The sequence below is a fragment of the Excalfactoria chinensis genome, chromosome 3 (assembly GCF_039878825.1).
Source record: "Excalfactoria chinensis isolate bCotChi1 chromosome 3, bCotChi1.hap2, whole genome shotgun sequence".
NCBI classification, from domain to species: Eukaryota; Metazoa; Chordata; class Aves; order Galliformes; family Phasianidae; genus Excalfactoria; species Excalfactoria chinensis.
The window spans coordinates 30910987-30936177 of NC_092827.1; the positions used below are offsets into that span (position 1 = coordinate 30910987).

General features: G+C 34.9%; 1 protein-coding gene across 4 annotated transcripts in view; it reads right to left on the reverse strand.

The window, feature by feature from the left end:
• Positions 1-25191, reverse strand: part of IBTK (inhibitor of Bruton tyrosine kinase) — a 55074-nt gene that overhangs the window by 13479 nt on the left and 16404 nt on the right. For 2 of the 4 annotated variants that reach the window (XM_072332177.1, XM_072332176.1), the window contains 19 exons: positions 23969-24086; positions 22213-22393; positions 20943-21066; positions 18985-19162; positions 17719-17896; positions 16315-16911; positions 15388-15474; positions 14303-14385; positions 14166-14203; positions 12422-12518; positions 11934-12035; positions 10949-11066; positions 9357-9417; positions 8421-8548; positions 6068-6180; positions 5371-5519; positions 4649-4812; positions 3102-3194; positions 1701-1859 (listed from right to left, as the gene is read on the reverse strand). In XM_072332177.1, the coding sequence (XP_072188278.1) occupies positions 1701-1859; positions 3102-3194; positions 4649-4812; positions 5371-5519; positions 6068-6180; positions 8421-8548; positions 9357-9417; positions 10949-11066; positions 11934-12035; positions 12422-12518; positions 14166-14203; positions 14303-14385; positions 15388-15474; positions 16315-16911; positions 17719-17896; positions 18985-19162; positions 20943-21066; positions 22213-22393; positions 23969-24086 (2768 nt within the window). The remainder of the gene's footprint in view (positions 1-1700; positions 1860-3101; positions 3195-4648; positions 4813-5370; positions 5520-6067; positions 6181-8420; positions 8549-9356; positions 9418-10948; positions 11067-11933; positions 12036-12421; positions 12519-14165; positions 14204-14302; positions 14386-15387; positions 15475-16314; positions 16912-17718; positions 17897-18984; positions 19163-20942; positions 21067-22212; positions 22394-23968; positions 24087-25191) is intronic. The other 2 variants (XM_072332178.1, XM_072332179.1) reach the window with 2 other exon arrangements.

Genomic DNA, 25191 nt, shown 5'->3' on the forward strand with positions numbered 1-25191 from the left:
TTATGCTCCATATTTTATCAGCTTCTCTTACTATCTTATTTTCTGTATTCAGAAGAAAATAGTCTAGAGGCATTTATTGCACACGATTAAGTTGATCAGTAAAAATACGTCTAATGAGTCACATATCTTACACTATAAATTAGGACTCAAGGATCAAAAACACTTCTGAAGATATTCAGTTAACAAGATAAACACCTCAAAATGTCTTCCAAAGCCTACCTCAGGTTTTGTAGTAACTATTAGTTGTGTATGAAGGAGAGAAGAGAAAGACATACCCATACAGTTATAATCCCATGTTATCTCACAGCCCCTTCCCTTGGCACCCAAAATAATCTGCCATAAAACAAAGCATAAAGCTTTACAATATTTATGTAACAAAAATTGGAAGTGACTGATGACACTTAAGATGACTCACTGAAAGTGCCCTTGAAACACCTACAGCAACAATCACTAACATCAGAGCAAGCCATGGCAAAGGATGTTTGGTGAAGTTCAGGCAAGAATCACTAGTATAGAGGAAAATATATTGGATGCATGAGGACAACAACTGACTCATGCAGATCCCAGTCCACGTAATTAACAGCCATACTGATCTCATGCATCAGCATGGATGTCCCCAGTGCCACCCATCAGGTGCCATACAAGTGGATGACTTTCCTTCCATGCCAACCACTGATGGGCGTAAAGTCAGTGGGTTTGTAAGGACACATGAACTGATATGAGCACGAGTGACCTGTGTACACTGTCACTGTAGATGTCAGGTTACACATTGCTTACTCATAATTATGTTAGTAGTAAGATTAAAACCAGTGGCTAAAATCCTGCTGTAGTGACATACCCCTGTAACTGTAAGTTGGACACTGGAAGTACACAGAGTATAATTTTCTTTTTAATAATCTGCTCATTGTAAACAGATGCCTACAAAGACTTCTTGCCCTTGCCTTCATAAACCCTTGGTGGAATCCTAGCTATCACAGATATTTGTTCTTCAAGTAAATAAATATATTAAATTCACATCTCTCATTGCTACTTGTACAGTTTTACTTCTAAGATTTCATCCTGTACCAACTCAAATTGCAAAAAAAGAAATCTTAAAATGAGGCAAGCTGCAATCTTTCACTGCTGCAAACCCGGATTATAAATAACTGTTCTGTTTGATACAGTGGCATTTATTTAAACATTTTAATTGTGTGAAATATGCACTAAAAGTCATTTTAAACACATTATATTCCACAAGAATCCTTAACACTAGTATTTTTCACTAACTTACTCTACTCCAAAACCATTTTAGCCCACTCCTTCAGGAAGGCTAACACTTTTTTTTTTTTTTTCTTTTTGACAGAGAAAAGCACCATTCCTAATGATTATAAGTAATCTCTTTCTGACTGTTTCAAAGCTTTGTTCTACCTTCTTTTTCTTTATATCACTTGAATACCACCTGCAGATACCACATCACACACGGGCAAAAATCAGATGGGACAGTGCCTACTGACTCACCTGTAGTAGAACTCTAAACAACTGCTAAGCTGTAATTACTGCATGTCCCCATCCCCAATGGGCTTACTACCAAACAGATACAAACAGGGTTATTCTTTCTAATGAACATGTTGCTTATTGAAGAAATTACTTCTAAGAAATGATTTAAGGAATTAAGGAAGAAACATCCAAAACTGAAAAGTGATTTTTAAAATGTAACATACCATGCATTTCCTAGCTTCGTGACTTTTGCAGGTGTGGGTGGTATGGTTATTAGTGGAGTAGGCTCTGTGGTGCTTGTTACAGACCCATTATCTTTTGCTGCCAGTGCAATCATTTTCCTTTGCTTCTGAGAAAGCTTAATCCCATGAGAAGTCATTCTGCTGTGAATTGATATTGCAAAGAGACATGTGAGATCAGTGTCCTTTCAGTTGAATTGCCTTTAACCTTGCATATTAAACGGAGAAATATTCCTTTCCTAGACCAAAATACTGTTTTAAGTGCAGTGACTACAGGCAAGGGGTGGGCTGGATGGCTGAGGAGCAAAAGGAGGATCAAAAAGAATCAAGCAACAGAAAGAAACCATAAAACTATCCCATTCCTACAAATGAAAATATGCAGAGTAGGAAAAAAAGTCTCTAAGAGAGATTTGCCATCAGATGAAGACTACTTTTTAGTTTTGTGACTTTTTTTTTTTTTTAAAAAGACCATTTGAAACTTGCTACCTGAAGCCAAAAAATACTCTTGCATAAAAATGTATACAACAGAATACAACCATTTTCTTTTCTATTTAGTGATTTGTATTTTAAGCTATTTGGATTCTTCATTCTCAGCTGTTTGGCTTACAGCTTCAAAATCTACCTGGAGAACAACCCTTTACAAGGAAAATAAAACAAACCAACCAATTTTTTTCTTCAAAATTACCCTAAGCATTTCTTACTGACTAGATAACATATTTCTCTCTTATGAAAATGATCCAGGGTATTTTCCTGGCTTTCTTTTAAAAGAACGTTACACTTTAAAGGTGCTGAAGTTATCCCCAGTTCTCTTTCATATGTCATCACTTAACAAGTATCTGCTTTAACTCATTGACTCCTAAGAACATCTATTTCTTTCATTGTATTTGAGAAATACTTTTCAAAGCAAGAAGCACTCTTGCTTCTGACTGAGCAAGAACTATGAATATCAACGTATCAGGTGCCAGGGGAGGTCAGAGAATAGAAGACAGAAACAAACTTCAGGATTGAGTATACTATGGTCCAGAAGTAATTTCTTAAGTGCTATGGATGAGAAAGAGTTAATTCTTTTTGGTTGAAAATAAAGTAGTTCAGAAAGCAGACCAATTATTTAATACACTAGTTTCTAATGTGCTAGACATGCCTTTGCAGTTGACCAAAGAAGACTACAGTAAAATAAAGGGATAAATTTTGAATCCCTCAATAAAAAGCGCTACAGTGAATTAAACAAAGTTCTTCAAGAACAACATCTTTTTTCCTGTTCCTTTTCAAATATGAAATGCCAGAACCACTAAGGAAATTCATAATGGCCTGATTTCTCACACATTTCTTTTATAGATTTTGTTGGATTTTTGTTGTGCTGTTTTGTTTTGTTTTTTCACCACTAACCTTGAATTTGTCTTTGGCATAGTTCCACATTTCTGCATATTTTCTTCTATTTCCATGATAGTTCTTAGATCCATAGCAGGAGGGCTGACAGGGCTAAATGAAAAATCAAAAGTTACCTTCCAAGGCACTCATTTTCACTTACATTCCATACTGCCAACCTTCTCTGAAATTCTCTATATCACACTTAAGATCAGTAATCAGATGTATAGTTTATGTCTGTTTCCTCCATTATGGCAAATCATAAATACAATGTTTCTGACAAAAATTTCATGAAGATATACATATTCAAGAACATGCTATAAAAATACTCAATATGCTATTAAAAAAAACCTGAACTATGATTGCTTTTAAAAAAATCAGATGTCTAAATCCAGGATTCTTATTTAGCAGTCAACTGTCCATTTTAAGTATAAAAAGGCACTGCTCACAGCTGTTTCATGAAGACTGAATTAGATATTTCTCTGAAGAGCCTGTTTAGCATTACTTCACATCGCAATGAAATTTGAAAGCTCTCTCCAAACACCACCTACATTCTCAAACATTAGAAAACCATTTCTTTTTTTGTAAATGATCTTCATGAAACATCTGTAGAAATGAATGTGAATTAAATCCAGACATTTCTAAAACTTATGTAGAACTAAAAATTAAAACGTAGGGATTTGAAGACTCTTGTAAACAAAACTTTGTTACAACAAGATTCAAAGACAAACTCTGAAATCACACATACAAAGCACTTTGTACGTCTCTCCCTACAGAAAACTGTCATAGACTAAGCAGTTAATTAATTTTCAATAATACTTCAACCAAATGTACTATTAACCCTTAAAACACTATCTGCTGTCTGCCTTTTTTTGGATATCAAGTACTAGCAATACTAGAAAAAGCAAAGAAAGCATAAGGAAAATCCATAAAGGTACAGGGATATTACAACAACCACTATGGTTTTGTTTGTTCTTTCTCACTGTAATCTTCTAAAAAACGTTCTGTAAGAATTCTAAGATAACAGATGAAGGTAGAACTTCCTTCAATCACATCTAAATACCAAAGAGTCTCTGCACCAACTATGCTTGCACAAATATCTGGAAAGATAAAACAGAGTCTTAATGGATTCTGCTGTCTAAACTATACATTTCAGAGTTTGTACTTCTAATTTCTATGGATTAACTGAATTCACAAAGCACACCAGCTACAAAGCAATAGAGAAGAAAACTCTGGAAAATTATCACTGTGTGATTCCTTACATCCTTAACCTCTTCTCTATTCAACTTTTACTGGCAATGAGGCAAGACAAACCTTCAGTCTATTATGGTATTATTCGTCTTCCATATGCAGATACTGCTACAGATAAAAATTAATAGTCATTTATTTTATTACTGCATCAGTTAAAGCTGCAGTGCTGATTTCTCACAGACCACTGCAGTCTAAAAGAGTGGCTTAAAAATGTCAAAGTACAATAGAGTTTCCAACAGGATGTTACTAGCACTCACTATCATATGAGGAAGAAATAATGACAGTAAGCTAGGTAGGCACCACAATAGTTACTCCACCTGAAACTGCTTGCTACCCAATTGGGAGAAGTTGCAGAGCTGTTTTTGGTACTGGGAATGGACTGTGGAACAGACTGTGTCAGTGCTGATGATCCCTTGTATGACTTCATCTCCTTGTTTTGCTGAGAGCCTTTTGTAACCAGGCTGCATGCTTTATCTTTCATCTGGAAAAAATAAATAAATAAATAAATAAAAATAAAACATACAAAGCCAGAAAGCACACTATAAATATTCTTACATTCTTCCCCACAGAAAAAGGAAATCAACACTATAAGCTATAACTATAGCTACATATGTATATACATATCTATAAAACATATATCTATGTATAACTATATATACAACATTATGACACTATAACTTGGAATGACATGTATAAGAGAAAAGATCTTAAAAACAATACCATAAAAACAGGCAAAATATTAGTGAATCTCTGGCTCAGTTTTATTTGTTTTGTTTTGTTTTTTTTTAATACATACTTCACTCTGAATGATCTAAGCCCAAATATGTATCTTGATAATAGAAAACTTACTTCAAGATGCTTCATTTCTAAAGCTGTGGGACAGGCAGAATTATTTCTAAATTATTTTTTTGCCTGTTATGCCGAAGTCTCTCAATTTTAAGGACAACAGCTTCCCAGAAACACTCCACAAATACAAACTGTCTTTTGATGGATTAGATAAATGACAAAAAAAGCATTGCTAGAAACAAAGAAATCCAACCTCAGTCCTCTCCGGATGAAAAACTTTTGTGAAGTCAGGGGACTGCAAGTCTCTGGGGCTACTCACTCCTGCGTAACTACCTTCAGAGTCAGATGTTAGGAGTTCTGGAAGTGATTCTACAGAGTTAGTTTTATCCAATTTTATGGAGCCTAGGAAATACGAACAGAGTAAAACTAATATATCATCAAAGCAGGACCAAGCAAAGCAAAAAATATTCACCACATATTTTAGGTATAACAGAACCAGATTACTTATCCCAGTATATTAGACAAGAATAACTTCAAGCATACTTAAAACAATAAATAAATAAATGGTAAGATAAGTAATGCTTATAGTTTCCTCTGTCTTGTGACATAAAATCTCATGGAAAAAATAGACACTTTTCTGTTAAAAAGTCTTCCTCAGTATCTTCAACAGTGAGTAAACTATTTGATGTTCCAGATAAAGGTATGTGAGTAGAAATGTTACACTATAGGGGAAAGTGCCTCTTACAAAAACCATGCTTCTACAGAAAGCTGTGGGCACAAGTTTAAGGTGATAACCATTCTTTCAAAAAACTTAGTCTTCAGAATTCACTGTCCAAATTCAGCAGCAGACTCTGCAAGTTTTAATTACTGAAGTATAAAAATTGCACTGTACTGCAAATTAAACTGTATGTTCTATTATTATAACTGCAAGGAACATCTTTCCCACTGACCTGTAGAGGCTGGACTCTGAATAATGTCTGAAAGATTATATCCACCAGAGCTGTCAGAGCGTTTCCGTGGCTTCTTTTTTGCTTTAGCTTTTGCCCTTTTGAAAAGAGCTTCCCTATTAAAAGCAAAAACAGTACAACATGGACTAAAGCACCAAAAAAATCAAGTCTCGGAACTATCAATATCAAGCTTTTCAGCCAGCAGCTGTAGTTATACTTTAAATAGCAATAACTACTCCCACCAGCTGTCAATACCTCGCTTGTTCCTTCTCTGACACTTCCCTGCTTACCTCAGATACTTACTAAATTATGGATGGGGAGGGGAGGGGGGGAAATCAAGAGAAAAAGGAAAAAATTCCCCCTCAGGTAGACTTTGTTTCTGATCTGTTCGTGGCACAAACACTTGTGCTTAGACAGTAGAAGACAGCAGCTGCATAGACTGTCACCCCCACCTAGTCCAGATTAAAACTTGCTACCTGTTCCCATATGTATCAGTCAGAAAGTGTTAGAAATTAAAGTAACTCTTTCCCCCCCACACAGATACTGGCAACAAAGTAATATTACTGCTACAATAGAGTAGGTCATGTTACTAGAACTTTACTTGTTCCTTCTCATGATATAAGGAACAACTGAACCAAAGAGTATCTTTATTTAAACACAACTATTAGAAATTCATAATTAAATTAATAACACCTCCAAATTCAATCCTAATCAATACTGTAACCATAAGCATATATATATGGCTTGAGCTCTAATACAAGAGAGTCTCTCAGTTCCCTTGACCTACTATTTCTTATCTAAACTTGTTGACTTTAGTACTTTATATTACTAAGTCATCACATCAAATAAACTTTTTCACAGTTGTGCAGACTTTATAGTCAGTTTGTCCAGTTAAAAAGTTGTACTTAAAAACAAACAAACAAAAAACACTATAAATTTACTCATCAGAAAAGCAGCATGTTGTTAGCCTGACAAGTCTCTACAAACCTCACTGGTGTCACTTCCCAATCTTTAGATAAATGTTGTAAAAGAGGATAATGGAACACCAGAAAACAAGCAAGGCCAAATTACCTGATCTACAGTTACCTGGATTACATTTTCTAGCAGTTCTTAACCATAGGAAATTTGCTTTATTATTCTCCAGCCAGAAAGCATCCACTTCAAATTGACAGATAAAAAACTCACAATACAAAACTTGTTGTTTCTCATGACATACTGATAAAATGAAGAAATGCAGATAAAAAGTATTTTTCAGACAGATCTATAGTACAGTAAAGACTGCAAGTTTATCTCTGTTTCTAATTCAAGGAAGTTCAATGAACTTCATAGTTGGTTGAATAAACAGGCAGGTGCAGCCAAGTGATGCACAGCACCTAAACATTTTCAATGCTCATTTTGCTACCTTTGATCACATTACTTAAGGAATAGGATAAAACTGCTCTGTTCATAATTGAAAGAGACCTGTAAGTACTCATTCCAACTGTCTGACTGCTTCAGGGCTAACCAAAAGTTAAAGAACATTAATGACGGTATCATCCAAATGCCTCATGAAGATTGAGGAGCGTGGGACATCAATCACCTCCCTAGGAAGCCTGTTTCAGTGCTTGATCACCCACATGGTAAAGAAATGTTTCCTGATTCCCATTCTAACCCTCTTCTGGTGCAGCTCTGTGCTGTTTCCATCCTGTTATTGGTTCCCATGAGCAGAGCCCAGCACCGTCTCTCTGCTTCCTCTCTTCAGGAAACTGTAGAGAGCAATGAGGCTGCTTCTCAGCATTTTCTTCTCTACATTGGACAATCCAGTGTCCTTAGCCTCTCCTCATAGCACATGCCAGCCCTTCTACCAGATTTGTTGCCTTCCTCTGGGTGCTTTCAATAACCTTCACATCCTTTGGTTGTTTTTTTATTGTTTTTTTGATAGAGTCCAGAACCATGCACTTATTCAAGTTGAAGCTACGCCAAGACTAAACGGAGCAGGAGAATCACCTCTTCTGACTGGCTGACTGTGATGAATTTAATGTACCCTAAATTGCAGTTTGCTACCCTGGCAGCCAGGTGACACTGCTGGCTCATACTGAGGAGCTGCTGTCACCAGCACTCCTCCTAGGTCCCTTTGTGCAGAGCCACTCTTCACCTAGTCTGTCCCTGTGCATCCAGCATTACTTCATTAGTAAGCTGGAGGGAACAGGAGGTGGGGAGGGGCTTTTCACTGCAATGTACAATACTTCAGGGAACTAAGAGCAGTCCTTGAAATCATAATTTATCCTATTTTCTAGTAGGCCCCCCCAGAGGGCCAAAGACAATTAAATACCACATATAGCTCACTTAGAAATGTTGATGAAAAACAGATACTTACTGAGAATTCTGTTCTGTATTCATTTCTTCCCTTATAAAAACAAAGTTCTCTCCCTCTTCAGGCTCAAAACAACTTAAGTCAGGTCCATCTGGATATGGCGTAATTACTCTCCTGACCATAGCAGGAATCTGTAGTTGCAAAAGTTATTACACCACTGCTCTTATATCATTTGCTAGCAAATACCTGATCTCTTGCACAAGGGTCAAAACGACAGTTACATAAAACACTTTCACAGATTAAGTAATTATTTAAGCAGGTTATAAACTTCTGTTACATTTCTAAATAGGCTAAGGCTAATGGTAGTGACTATGTTGAAGAACAGTGGTTTGTAGTTGAGAATCAACTAGTGTTATTGCATTCTTTGTGGCTGTTATAGTTTCCTTGGAAAAAAACAGGAGGCATTAGTTTCAGACTGACCTACATATGTTCCCAGCTGCTTATAACCCCTGACAGAAAATGCTTCAGGGTTACGCAAACTCACATCCTTTATTCTTTAACTGTGTAACAGTATAATGTTCCTTGGTTTTCCCTTTGTGCATGGAATTTCAACTTTCACATTATTTTTCTCATTGCTTTTAAGATTTTTTGAGAACACTTCATTTTTCACTGGAAAGACGCCTTTGCTTTCTTTTCCTTCTAAGTAACAGATGCACTTTTAAACAGATTTTGCTTGTTTTTTTCTTTCACACACAAAAACTGTTAATTAACAAGTACATTTGATATATTAAATGTGCAATTTAATTACTCTAAAGAAGACTAGTATTGGCTAGTGAATAAGAAAATATGAGCTCCATGGAAGTGGCAATAGCAGGAGTTCGTTTTTTTGAGTCAGATGTTCTCCTGTCAGCCTGTCATCTAAAAACCCTGAAGGTATATACATCTTACTCACTTGATCTCATTTTAAACCTAACCTTACACTGAGGTTGTATGACTTACCATTTTCCTGTAATAAACAGAAAGATCCTTTACAACTTCATCACTTAAGATATCCAAAGTCCTAAAAATAAATAAATAAAATATAAATCATGTTAATGAAAAATCCAAATGAGACATATATAGGCCCAGACATGGAAGAAAATGAACTCAAGCCATAAAGGAATTAATGCATTTGTTATAAGGCAGGATTAAAAATACACACCTTCCAAATAGTCCACTTTTACTTAATAATCAGCTGTTGTGGATTTATCTTATCTATTCCTGCATACTTCCAAGTCTTCCTTACAGGTAGTAACACTCCAAGTCTCCATAAATTTTTCCTTAAAAATCAGCCACAATAACCTTTGACACTTATGCAAAAAAATAATACAAGATCTTACTCAACTAAATTCTGCCTTATCTGCATGAACAGCTTTCCTTCCACAGTGCTATCATGGCTCATTTTCAGCTGTCTCAGGCCTATCAAATCTTGCCACCTACTGAGGGTATTCTCATTAAAATGGAGATGCACATCTGTTTCTCAGTAAGAATGCTGCATGTCCTTCCTGGGCTTAAAATCCAACAAATCTTAATTAAGAACAGCACCGAACACAATGTTAATACATTTTTATTCTCCTCTTCAAAATCAAAGCTTAAAATGTATACAGGTATGAAGATGAGAACAAGAAAATTGACACTATCAATAGATTCTTTTATCACATTGAAGATCTTTTTGACATGGATCTGAAGTGCTGGTATTCTGAACTGGTTAATAAAGATCTCTAAAAACTCCTGTTGATAAAGGTCTAGGAAAGCAGAGAAGAATGGTGATAAAGATGAATTTACACATAAGCTTTTCCTAGAAAAGAAGATCAATGAGCTTGCCCCAAGAAGATATTATTTACTCTGGAAGTAACTCAAAGTCCTCTATGAAAGCAGTGATGGAGAACACCCTTAACCTCACAGGAGTCTAGCTGAATATTTATGGAAAGCAATAGTAAATCATCTGTTGAGCCTTCACTGCAGACAGCTAAAGCAAATACACTATCAGAAGGCAGGCCCATCCTTTTCAGCACCATCTAGTGGGTAGCAGGGGAGTTAGAAACAGACAAGCTTTAAGGTCCCTTCCAACTCAAGCCATTCTATGATTCATTCTACAGTTCTTAGAAAACACACCAGCTATAATTACCAACCATAAATTATAATTATCAACATAAATTCAGTTAGCACAGTAAATATCACATGTATAAAAACGAAGTAACAAAAAAAATTAGAAAAAAATACACACAATTTTATGCATCTTTAAAAACAATGTGAAAAACACTGAACAAGATCAGGCTTAATGTCAAAGACCATTGAATTCAAGAGAAAATTAACCCTTAATACAAGCTTTTCATGCCAGATTGAAAAACAGCTTGTTGTAGAATGGAACTTGTATAGTATGTACATGTATGCAACTATTTTCTCTCTGCAGATCTGGCAAAAATGATCTTCCCTTTAACACAGCAGCACTCAGTTGTACTTTAGCTGCTCCTACTACTTCCAACAAATCTGCCTTTCTGGAATATTTGACTCTAGCATCTACATTTAAGTTCACCTGCATCCCTCCTTACCTTGTTTCAAGCAAAGCCGCCATATTGAGTCCTATGAACTGCAGGCAGGACAGTTTTAACTGTTCAGCATTATACATTGCTGAGAACTCCAGCAACTCAGCAGCATTCTTTAAAGTTACTGCAGAGAAAACACAACAAACTAGTAAAACAATACAATCTCATGCAGCAATGTTTAAGACTTACTGCATAGCATTAACCACAGCAAGCTCCACATAACTACACAGCAGCATGAACACTACAGCTCCTTCACAAAAATAGAAAGGTCCTACCTACAGATACTTTAATTTCAGTTTATTGAAACTCATCAAAACAAAGAAGAAAAATAAAGCTAATAATCGCAAGTTTCATAAACAGCATATGAGTCTTCTTAAATCTTCAAATCTTCCTATAGACAAGAGAAAGAGAAGGAGTGGGAGGGGAAAACGACAAGTAAAATTTGTATGCTGACTTTGCATATGAAGCTGAGCAACAGTATATAGTACTTCGTAAAAAAGGCAGACCTTTGTATCCATGTAGAAACAGCATTGTATCAAGCAAACAACGGAATTACTAGCAGAACTCAATACAAGGACAGAAATAGGACAAAATTAATTCAATGTTTCTATTTTAATGGCAGGAAGTTTTAATTTAATGAACAGCAAACAAAAATTGGTAGAAATAAAGGTTTGATGAAATTTTGATTTATTTTTATTTTTTATTAAAGAGGATAAAGAAAAGAGAAGAAAAGGAAGCAAAGAGAAGAAAAGGAACCATAATGAAAGAAGGATTATGGCAATCTAGATCCTCCCCTTGACTAAAAAAAGCGATTGTAAACAGATGTGCGACTAACAGCAGAAGGTAACCCACGCAAAGGAATTAACAAGTAATTCTGTGCAGAGATGCAGAAGAAAAGGCAATAACATTAACATCTAAAAAAAAAAAAAAAAAAAAAAAAAAAAGTATATTTTCATTTCTAGAACTCTGTAACAGAAATGGCAGAACTCACGTTTTTCTGCAATGGCTACCTCACATATCTCTTTGAGCCTGGATATAAGAAGCTGGTCTGCTACCACAAGAACATTGCATATGAATTCCACATTTTGAGAATCTGGAAAACAAAGCATCACGTAAGCAAATCATTTAAGCAATTGTTACACATAGCTCTTCAAAAAGATTTTAACAGGGCACAAACGTACTGGCTCTGCAAATTCTGATGGAAGCTCACAGTACAAGGAATAGCTTACAGAAGAGCAAAAGAAGTGATTTTGCGTATTTGTTTTTACGAAGGAGAGGGAAAAGGAAAACTGAGTTTGACAAGCAGAAAAGAAGTACAAAAAACCATGGGATAAACATCCTCAAAATCTGAAGTCACGCCAATTTGGATTTTCTAGATGAAGACATAATGCAATAATGCAAGCATGCTAACTATGGAAATGACTTTAAAGAATATATATAAAACTTGCAGGAACTGCTGTTGAGCTGAAAATACATTACCTTTTATTGCAAGAGCTTCATCCGTATACATGTAATCTACTATTATCTGCAGTATGTCAGAATGTATTGGCATTTCCAGAGCAGAACAAGATGAAGACTAAAAAGCAAAAGGAAGGGAAATAAAGAAGTTGACTATTTAGAATAAAATAAATAATTAAGAAAGTGACTGTATTTAGCAAATTGTGTTTGAGCATTTGGACAACAGCTGTCCTAATTTTAGGAACTGATTGCAGCAAAACAATAAAAGTCTTGCCAAACTTCTGAATAAACAGCCATGAAACAGTTCAGTGTTTCTTCAATTTGATGATCTTCTCTAAAAACTGTCCTTAAAAATAGTATTTACCCAGAATTGTTTAAAAGCAGAGCATGGAACTCCTTTCCTCTCAGTATAGAAGGTCTAGTGAGATTACAAGTTCCCATTCAAGAATAAAACTGAAAGGTTAATTTAGCCTTTACTGTTAACCTTACAGAAAACAGGGTCATCAACAATCCCTACATTTGAACAATCATCCTAACCATTAAGGTAAGCATCAACCACTGAAGTAACTGTCATCATTTAAATGTACACAGCATCACTGCTTAATTTCAATGTATTCCAGCTGGTACTGAAGCAAAGCTTGACTGTAGAAGATTGATCTCTGTTAAAAGCATGTTACAGTACTTACACATCTCCCACCTTAGCTTTAAAGTCTCTTACAGAAACTGACATTTTCATATAACATAGAGTCCTTGATTCAGAAAATATTTACCTTTGAATGTTTTACTTATGAATATTGTACACTTGAGATTTACTTACAAAATAAAAGACTGACAATCTACATGTAACAAATATCACTATAATGTAAATGGACACTCAACAATTCAATTTTTAATTTTTGTTTTAATTACTCAGCTTTGTGTTTCAGATACGTTTTCTTGTGGATGACTGAGGAAAATACAATAGAGTAACTTAAAGGATTGGAAAAATTTTGTTACTCAGCAACAAGAGCCGCCAGTATTTTGCCAATTTACACCTTGCCAACAAAAGCTATGTGAAGTTGAGAAAACTTGCAAACAACATTTTAGTTTCCAGTCTCTAAAAAAACAACCATTTACATCTTTCTCCTTGTTCATTAATCATAATTAACGTTATTCAGATTCTGAAACAGAGGCATCTAAATGAATTCTCAATGTCAAAGAACACAGAATCAAAGAAACATCAGGGTTGGAAAAGATCTCCAAGATCATCTAACATCAAAGGAATAAACAGAAGACCTACGCCTTTTGAAATAGCAACTGAGGACTAATTGAAATAGCCTTAACAGTGAAAGTCAAATAGAGATATTACACATTAACTTCTGATTCTATGGTACCTTTCACTCAGCACCTATGAGTACAGCATTTCATTGACACTGTAAGATCTCGTACAGAAAATAAATGGTAATACATCCAGAGGCATCAGTATCCTCCAAGAACAGGCCAGCACCAACCAACGAACTAGCTCAAAATAAACCGCTGAAACGATAATTTTATCTCCTCTGATATTCAATCTTTGATTTATTCTTCTCATACAATACAGAATCTCAGCAGTACAATTATAGAGTAACTAAAAATAGTTCTTTTCTTACAAACAGGATCCACGAATTCAACCTTCTTTCTTCTCCAATACTTAGGGACCACTATTCCAGGAAGAATTAAAAAGCTGTCCCTTACTTGCTGTCATAAAAATGCACCACTATACATTTTTGTTTATCGGTAAACTTACCTCAATCCACGAGCTGCTTAACATGCTGTGAAAATAATCTGTAAAGAAAGGCATTTCAGTTCAAGATCCAATAAAAATCCAGTTTAAAAAAAGACAAATATTACATATTATATATAAATGTATATACACACACATACCAAGTCTTGCACAAAGCACACACTTATGACAAGGGAATTCCTTTCCATCTGAAGACTTCAATGTCACATCGCAGAGGTATGAACTAGAAGATATTTAATAGGATCAGAACTGTGACAGTTCATTAGACCTATAAGTTTCAGATTCTATAAATACATGCTTCGGCAAGTGAGGACTTAGATAAAATAGACACTTGAATTTTAATGTAAAACAAACAAAAAAAAACCTAATAGTAAAGGCAAGATAATTTCAAGAGAAGTATTTTTCGGTCCAAAGTACAGTTTCTCAAAGGGCAGGCATCCTATCTCAGATTTTTCTTTCAAAAAGTCACCAATTATTGTTTCAAACAGCTGTGACCAAATAAATTACGGCTAATTTTAGTCAATCTAAAAGTTTCCATGTTATTCATTATTTTTGTTAAATTAATACCTACTACAAGCTTCAACAAATCATTTTAAGAGCAAAGGAATTCAAAACCTGTGAAAAATTTGCTTTTGAGCATCATAGCTTTGATTACATTGGCAGACTATTCAAGCCTTTGTGTACAGATATCCCAATCAGATCAATGGAATTAAAGGACAGCCCTCTGATAAAAATGTAGAGAATTTCTTCTACTGAAAGATATTCCTGATTTTTTTTCCATTAGAAAAAAAATTACACATTTTCTTATTTCCACTTAATGTAGTCCTTATGTAACAGCAAGCTTACTTGCAAGAGATTTAACTGCCTTTGACTGAACTACCCTGAGAATTTCCCCTGGCATTAGCATTCTAGTTAATCTGCAGAACAAACTGCTGTACAGAAAGAAGTACACTATATACTATATATAGTCTATATACTATAGACTATAGTCTATATACTATATACTATACATAGTCCATCTCAGACTACTAATTCATAGATCGCTACATGAAGATCTACAGAGAAAATTAATAATTATCAGTTATGTAAGGAATAAGGGTACACCAGGCGTTAAAATACAGCTGATAAAACTTAGCCCACTCTTAACAGGCAATGAGATGCAGAAAAGAAAGAACAAGATAGCAGATGTGAGGAAAGCTGTGTGAAAGTGTGTGAAAAAGTTTACCATTTTTTCTGATTAAACTTCAGTTTGTTCCCATTCTTCCTGTTGACAACATTAATTTTTCCATTTTCTAACCTGACTCCATCCAATCTGCAAATCATTAACATCAGTAATAAACAGTACAATCAGTACAGAGTTCAAACCATTAAGAAAAATTTTCAAGAAGTAATAACACGTCAGTCCATTCACCCTATAAAACTGAAAACTAATTCCATCTGTCATGGAAAACCACAAAAGACCAGTTGCAAAATATACCTGAAATTCATTCTACATCTTTGGTATCTTTTATGTTAATGAATGCTGTACTGTCATACTGAAGGTTGAAGTCCAACATAACAGAATCAAAAATCTAGAAGTTACAGATTCTACTACCAGACAATTATCCGAGCAAAGACAGTGCTGTGGAAGAGATACACATTTCAGCACAGGCTTTTAAAATCCTAATTTAGGAAGGCTTGTGAACTGGAATAGTAAAGATACAAGAGCACTTCTCATGGATTATGAAGCAATGTACTCCAACAGGGAAGTGCTTAACCATGGCAATTTTATTTGGAAATTTTATTTTTAGTAGTAGATTCACACATTTTCTGATTAATTTTAGTATCTGTGGAAAAATCACCTGCCCTGAAGTAGCTCATTACCTTCACTGAAACAAAAAGAAAAATGTGGGAAAAAATGACTAACACAATTCTACATATTCCAAGTGTTTGCTCAATTTCATTAGTTTCACCATGTAATATTAAGAGCGTATCAGTTTAGCAGGAATTTAGTTTAGTACAAAGCAACACAAGACTTTAAAGCTCTTATACTTGAAAAAGGCAGATTTAGCAAACCTAACTGATCTTTCTTCCCTTTTAATAAGAAGCTAACACAAACAAAAACTCTCCGTGAAGAACTTGCCAGAATATAAATTCATTTACTTTCACCTACCTTCCACTTAAATTGCTGAGTCCAAATTTTTTTGCAGCACTTTGCAGCATTTTTATGAGGTTAGCTTCGTCACCTACAGTTTTGCCTTTTTTAGATTTGTTCTTTTGCTTTTCATTTAGAACTTGCACTTGATTATTTCTGTAAATTTCAAATGCAGACTTCCGATTAACATCTTCATTAAAACTCATTTTGTTCAGGTTAGAAATTAAAGTATCTTGATACTCTTCCGATTTTTCTTTATGTAGGATTTTTGGTTTGTAACCATGAGTCAGAAGATCACAAGTATCGGTGTATATGAACTGCAGAAGGTATGCAAACAGATCTGGATGGACTTTCTCTATTACATACAGATCGCATCCAACAGCATCTTCATCCTTACGGTAGACATCTGGAGTTTCTAGCTGACTATCACTGGAAACAAACAGCTTCTTGAAGAAGTCAGAGCGTACAGCCAAGATGTATTTGTGCACAGCGTAAGTTCTGGTGCCAATCTGAAGAGTCACATCATGGATGCTGTCCATTTCATCTGTTTCATCTAAGAGCTTGCCAAAATCCTCTCCAAAACTTGATAGTGACACACTCGGAATTTCATAAAGACTAGAAAAAAAATTATACCCATAAAAAAAAAATCCTCTCTTTACAAACTCCATGAAAATTTAAACAATATGCTCAGTGATGAGGGTAGGGCAGCCTCCTTTTATTCTTACAATGCTGAACTACTCAGAATTTCGTGTTCTGTTTTTTCAAGAAAGAGGTAATACTATGCTACTTAGACAATTAAACCACACGCATAAGATCTGTCATATCAAATGCATATTGGAATATCAGATACAGCACTTTTGTCTTTATAATTAAGCCCACAATATGTATTTTTTTCAGATTTTATCTTCATTTCATTTTTCCAATAAGAAAACACAAACGTTTTCTATATTTCATATCACAATTAAAAACAATAAGAAAAAAAGGTGATATTTACTCCTGTATCAGACATACTGGAAACTATTAAGAGAACATCATTCAGTGGTCTTCTGTTTTACATTCAACTTCTTTTTCCCCAAAGATCCACTTTTCACTTTCATTTAGAAATTGATTAATGATGACTACTGAGGTAATGAGTTTCTACAGCATTTACACTCAGACTATATTAAGAAATGGATTGCAAATGCTTGCCTTAAACACTTCATCTAAAAATACCAATTCTACCTATCCTAATTAATCAAAGATCTCTCTGCTTATTAGTTTGTTAATAATTAGCTGTGCTATGCAAGTGTTATTGTCAGGCAGTATGATAACTATATATATTATGACTTCTATATGTGTTGAAAAAAAGGCTTTTCTGAAAAGCCGAATAATTTGTTATCACATGCACAAACACACAGGAAAAAATGACAGCTGTCGATATACCTTGTTTTAGGGTCTGACTGTAAAACAGCAAAATTGCATCCATTAGGATCTGTGGCGATACTAACAGCTCGGTGGACAAAAGCAAGTTTCTGAAGTCGAATTCTTTCATACACATTGTTTGTGTCATATGAAAGAGACATTTCAGTGGAAGCATTTGGAAGACTTGATACTAGCTCTGCTAAAAACAGACGAAAAAAAAAAAAGGTCAAGCTAATTAAATTGAACCGATTAAAAAAATGGAAAGATTTAGGACTTCAAGTCCACTGATGCAGTCACTAATAAAGTTTAGATTACGCTGAAGATTTCAGCTCACTTAGCAACACTCCAACTTTCAAAAGAAAGAAAGAAAAAACCCACACAGAAGCACTCATTCATTCCAAAAGACTCAAGAATGTTGACTAAACATTCACCTAGTCAACAGATCCAGATTCTGACGTTTCCTAAAACATACTGAAGCTGCAAAAATAACACCAATGAGCAGAAACAGTGTGCCTATAGATACATACCAGCATCAGGACAAAGAACAAGAAAATGAGACGTGCTCAGGAGCTACTGTACAATACACCAAATAAAAGCTAGTGACAGAGCAAACCTAGTACGTAACTTTGCAATAATCAGGATGAAAGTTTTTTGCTGTCAAAGATTAAGTCCATTTCAGCATAACAATTAAGATGTAATCTAGATATCAAAAGCAGAACTGCAACATAAAGTTGTAAAACACAAACACAGCCCAGATTGGTAGTAAATCCACTTCTACTTGTAGATTTTTATGGCACTCCTATAAACAGAGCCAACACTTTAAGCTAAAAACCTGTCCTATGGTAGAGAAGGATCTTCTCAACCAAAAAACAATCCATCAGCAATGTGAGCCAAGTTAATAAGAAAGAAATTGCTCTGGATACCATATTATGCCCAGGTCTGGGAAACAAAGTAAGATTTTCCTAACTAAGCAGTACAATCAAGTACATCTTTCTGTTCAATACCAGTTTTCTAGGATTGGTCATTTAATATGTGACAAAATTGCTATGTTGGGCATTCATGCTACTACTGCTATTCAGAAGTAGTTTTCTTCCCAGAAATCTCTGATGTTAACCAAAAAGGAAAGAAAACACTATTGGTCAGCGTACCAAACATTAGCCACAGAGAAAACTCACTACATAATACATAATACTACATAATAAATCAAAAAGCATACAACAAGTATTTTAAGGATCCAATTAATCTTTTATATTCTAATACTTAAAAAATAATAAAGTCATTACCAACCTTTCTTCTCTAGCATTTTTCTTCCTTCTTCTAGCCACTTGCCAGTAAAGGCTTCACCATCCTGTGTGACAAACATCATTTCATTCCTATTTAAAGCAACATCAGACATGAAGACTTGCCGGCCGTATACCCAACGACATTGCTTCATGGAATTACTGGATGACTTCCAGCAAAAAATCTGCAATATCAGTAAAAGTATTTTTCAGAGAAATCATATGAAAGCAATGCTGTGTATTTTAAACATAAGAATGTGTCATTTCAAAGTCACATGTAAAAGGAGAAGGATATTCTTCTAAATATTATCCTAAAAAATTATAAGCATCTATTAAAAAAGAACCCAAATGTTAAGTGGGGAAAAATATACTGATAATTTGCTCATAACGAGCATTTGAAAAGCTTCTCTGAATATTCAAACATCTTTGTAACTGTCACCTATAGGGCAGTTTTTACTTACATTCCAATAAGGACAGCGAAAGGTATCAAAGTCAACTCAAGCAACAAGACTGATCCAGTTTATTTACAGATTTGTACAACTGATTTACAAGTTAGGTCAAATTCAAAACAAGAGCACCAAAAAACATAAACCATATATTGCTAATCACATGACAAAAATCCTAAGCTTCTTTGTACCATCTAAGGTTCTGCAGATGCAGGTCATAACCAAACATAAACATGAGAACATACAACATAAATGTGAATACATACACACAAGCATAGAGATATATTTATGCCTTCATATATACATACATACATATAATATATGGTACACATTGGTAAGATTCCTTCTAAGTCTTCTATTCTCTTAGCTGAAAAAAACTACAATCAAGCTATACCAGGAGTTGCTAACTGAGGAAACAGAAGTCAAGCACTGTCAGATCCTCTGATATCCCATCTCTCTCCTTACAGAGTCTAAAGCATCTCTCTCCTTTTCAGAGTCTAAAGCACAAATACCAGTATTTGCCAGTATCTAGCAAGGCAAAAGATGCAGTGTAGGTTGACACAAAAAGGAAGATAAGTAGTTTTTTAGTATTACCCCAAAATGATGAAGAGACACTACCAATACCACAGATACTAGAGAATAAACCTCACAACAGTACTGAAGCAGAAGTTTATGACCTCCGAGGCAGCTAATGACCTAACAAACAGATATGATCCGCGCAATCAAATGCAAGGAAAGAAAAGGAAATACTGATCACTATTTTGATACACAGATTTTAACATTCTTTAAGGAAGCATTTTGATAACAAAATGTTTTTGTAAGCACCACTAGGTGGCACTGAAAGCTAAGGTCTCCCAGTGAACAGACCTAGGCTAGGAAAGGCTGGCAGAGTATTCTGAAGGAGCCTGTGAACTGCTTCTCTGTGAGAGGAGGAAGAGAATAAGGGAAGACAAAATAAATCCACCATACCATCACAGATCTAAGACGACACTGTTTACATACAGCTACAAATCCTAAATTATTCACAGAGCTTAGCTGCAACTTTACTGAGACTGTTTCTGGAGGGCACAAAAGTGATGGAGGTAAGGTAAGAGAAGATAGAAGAAAAGACAAGAAACACGCATGCCCTAACTTCTTTTGTATGCAAAAGTAAAACAGTTTCAGTCTCCATTGAAAAGCTATTAGATGTTCCCAGATTTAAAAAAATCAACTAGTGCAGATCACTTCCGTAGTCTTCCCATAGCTTTTTAATGTATTTTAAAAGAACACATTACTAGCAGCACCATGCAAAGGAATTGTGCATTCTCTAGGCCTGATTTTGTACTGTCAACTTAAGTTTACAGTAAAACAATAAAATATAGTTATTTAGTATTGCAGCATACATTTTATCTTCTTTTCCAAGATAAGTCCTATTTTGATTTCTTTAACCAGAGGTTCAGCAAGGGAGCACAAACGATTTCATACTTATTATTCAGTAAGCAGTTTGCTGTAAGATTGGTACTTTAGAAACATAACTTACTCTTCCAGCTTCATCCAGTGCTAAAATGCAGATCTTCTGACCCCCATTTTCTTTAAGATGCTGGGTGTCTACCTTGTATTCCAAATAGCCCCCATTAACTAAAACTTTCTTAAGGTTCAGCTGTCTGAAAGAACACAAAAGGTTATAGTAGTATTATTTCCATCACAAACAAATATTGCTTCTAAGACAACTTATGTCTATCACTTAGATAAGTACTAAAAAAAAAAAAAAAGCAGTTGAAGTAGTGACACTGACAAGCTACCTACATTTAGGTATCTACTGATATAACCAACATAACTGCTAATCATATTTAATTAGTAGACTGCACAGACCTATTTTGTTTTTTAAAATGTTGCAGCACATTCACATTTTCTTTTCATGATTAAAAAATTGCTTTAATCTTCAGAACCACATACATTTCAGTTTTAGTTTTGTTTAGCAGTTTGTACTAGAAGACCTTTTACCCTTTTATTCCATGAGTTCTCAGTCTCCCTCCAATCTAACTGTTTAAAGCCATGGAAGATAACAGTTTCCAGTTTCTTAGTGTAAGAATGGTTATTTAATGATAGAGAACAGAAGCATAAATAGTAATCCCTAAGCTAATGAATATTGGTAGTACTTCAAGGGTAGCTGAAAAGATAACTGGAAGCTGTTGAAAAAACGTTCATTACCTCTTCTGATGTGTTCATGAAAACTATCAGAGAGAATGAGATTAATTAACTTAATTATAATTTATGAGTCATGGGCCCAGTTTCTTCAACAGGTTTTACACACAGTTTTTAGCACATGGACCAGGTGGTATCACGAGGTCCCTATTCCAACCTAAATTACTCTATGCAGCATGCTATTTCCACAAGTTCTTTATGAAATTCAGAGCCACAGTGACTGACTCAAAAACAGAACCAAGTAGGACATCTTCAATGTCTCTACCAAGATGCATTTAAACAAACTGAAATCAGAAAATGAACAAAAAAATACCAGTTTCAAAATTATTAAGCCTGCAGCCTGAAATATTTTTTTCTTACTGTTTTGTTTAAAATATCCTTAGTAAACAATGAATGGTATTTAGTCCCATCTAACAACAAAACAAACACAAAAAAGTTGCTGCGGTTCATATGACAGAACTGAGAGTGAAGAAAACTCAGAGTAGTGCTGTACTAGTGCTACTTTATACACAGTCTTGTGTATAATAATAATTCTACTGCAAGTAGAAGCCTATAGTGAAACCATCACCTCAAACTTCATAACAAATTAGAAAAGCAACACATACTTTGAAGCAATCTTTTTGCACTGATAGTCTGCAAGTAAGTAAATATCCCCTCTTTCAGTAACACACACTGTAGCACCATCACTTGCAGACACCAGCGACACAGAAACATCTTTATGGTGTAGAGCAGAAACTTGTCGAGGTGCAGTTACACACTTTTCTCCATTAGGATCCAGCAGATAACCTAGAAAATACAACCCACCCCAAAAAAAGTATTATTTAACATTCCACACAACTCAATTAAAGAACATATTGCTAACCTACTTTGAAGAACCTTTAAATTCTTTAAGATTTTCTAGGTAGTCAGATAATTCACCTTCAAAGCATTAAGACAGGTAACAGATGCACTACACATGAATTCCATGCACCATGAATTCCTGAAAATATTCAAGATCTGACATAAAAATTAAAAAAAGTGAGGCATATTCTACAAGACCAGCTATTTAATAGCATTAGACTATGCAGTAGCATTGCCTTTCATCTCAAAAGAAGAACTTCTATCTCATTTCATTACAGTTTATAACACTAGAAGTATTATTGCATCAACTATTTCAGTAACCATAAGGTACTAAAACAAGCTCATTATATAAATCACGCTGCTTGCACATAAGCACTAAGGCAGGAGCTAAGGTGAAACAAAAGTTAGAGTTGTAAATGCAAAGGCTCAGAAAACTTAAATATCAGATCATTACTGCTCAGCTGCACTGAGAATCTGTAAAAATGTACACAGCATAACCCTGCTTTGTTGAGCACTTATATCTGCAACACAAAGGCCTGCAATCCTGTCCTAAATGCACAGCACCATGCCCAAACTTCCTACAGAGGCACAAGGTTTATTTTCACAGTTCTCAGCTGACACAAATACACCACTTATGATCCAAGCTACGGTCTCCATGCGGTACTGCATTGGGTGGGTCTTGTGCATATCAGAAGAATCTCAATAGCACAAGTAACCACAAAGCCATGTATAAGATAGATGCATACACGCACACACACACAAAAAAATGCATTAGTAAGATGCTTCTCTGACAAAGATATTTTTATCAGATACCTTTTCACTCTTAAATAGGAACACAATGGTGTAATAACCAGATTTCAGAACTGATGCAGACTAACTGTAAGTAAGTACCAGAGCTAGCTAAGTTTTGTCTGCATAAAGAACTGTCCAATTACACAATTTCAATATATGTTTATTAAAAAAGACAAATGGAACTAAAGTATTCCATTAATACAATGAACTAGGAAGTTCACTGGTTGGTAACATGTTTTTATTAGGTTCTCATGTCAGAATAATACTGAATTAAGTAAAGGTTATGGTAATTAAATATATATATATATCTACATACAGGAAAAGATTTCACTTCAAAAAGTTAGTATATAAAAAATTATGAGTAACTTGTTTACATTGGACAAATGAGATAGTTCATTATTTATTGAAGACACTATCAGCAAGACCTTACGTCATTTGCAACACAAACAGTAACATTCCATATCCTTAACATTTTCAATAACAAAACCACAAAAGAAACACAGAAACTAAGTCAGATTAGCTCCCATCATCTCAAATGTGTAAACGTTATGAAAAATATTCTTTTAAAAAAAAAAAGTGGGGAGGGATGAAATCATCAGATTGGCAAAAAAAACAGAGAGAAGAGAGAAAGCTTTAACCGGGCTTCTGTTGTATGAAGCAGACAGTAGCTTTAGTACGTGTAACAATTTCTAATGTCTGTGTTTTACTTTTAGAACACATCTACCTTACCTAGTTGTCCTCCATTCAGCCCCATGGTATACACTGATTCCTTAGTCCATAGCACTGTATGGAATCTGCCTGCAGCCACTCCAATCACCATTCTACCTTTCAGGTTTTTTGCCTGAACCTAAGCACAAATCCAAAGTACATCTTAATATCAAGCAGCAAAGGGTGAATTTTGCATGTACAAACTTCCGACAACACTGAACTTCTAAAGTCATTAAGAGTACAGCACTGGTATCAATCCACGAACAGCCTATTAAATCGGGATTATTTCAGAAGTTTGTCAAGTGGGACACTTGTGCATTTACGACAAAAAAAAAGAAGGGTCTTTTGGTTGTCTTTTTTTTATTATTATTTTGCACTATTTAATCAGAACTGAAATCAAATCCTTAGATGGTCTTCAATGGTAAGATGCAAGGATTGCAAAGCACCTGTGTAATACATGCAAGGAAGACTGGAGTGCTACAAAGGTGTCATTTAAAGTGTTTCAGTTGGTACGCCCTAATGCTCTAGACACCCTGTAGAACAATATGCTACTAATTCCAGACTTCAAATTTAACTTCATCTTGACCATCAAGAACTATCTGGAAAATCAAAAGAAATACTGTGGATATACAGTTATCATGAAGGGCATCCCATTGTCCCTCTAAATACTATCCCACTGCACCTCGGCAAATGAGTCTTTCCTACTTTAATAACACTGATAATACAATTTCATTTTTGGGGTTTTTGTTTGTTCTTTTTTACTTCAGATGAAACTTGTTTTCAATGGTAGAACAGTTCTTATTTCCTTTCAAAAAATATTCAGAATAAATTATCAATTGAACATAGAAAAAAACTCAAGTTGCTGATGCCGACACCCTCTCCTGATACCTCGCCAGTTCTTGTTAATTATTTCTTACCCCTGTTTCTATTCTTTCCAAAGCATCAGAACTCCAAAATCATTAGCACTTCCAACAAAGGATACAACCATCATACTCTTAGATCCATCATCCAGTGATCCAAACTGTGTCAAGGTCATTAGTCTCAAGTAATGCATATCCATTATTATTATTACTTCATTTCAGCTACAGAACAGTTTGGAAAAAAAAAAGATCTTGGAAACTGCAGCTTGTATCACACATTGCTACAATCTTTTGTATAGTTCAGGATGCAAATAAGAATTTAAGATTGAGATGTACAATAGCACAGAGTCAAGATTTTATCTGAATTCAGATTTCACTTCAGTG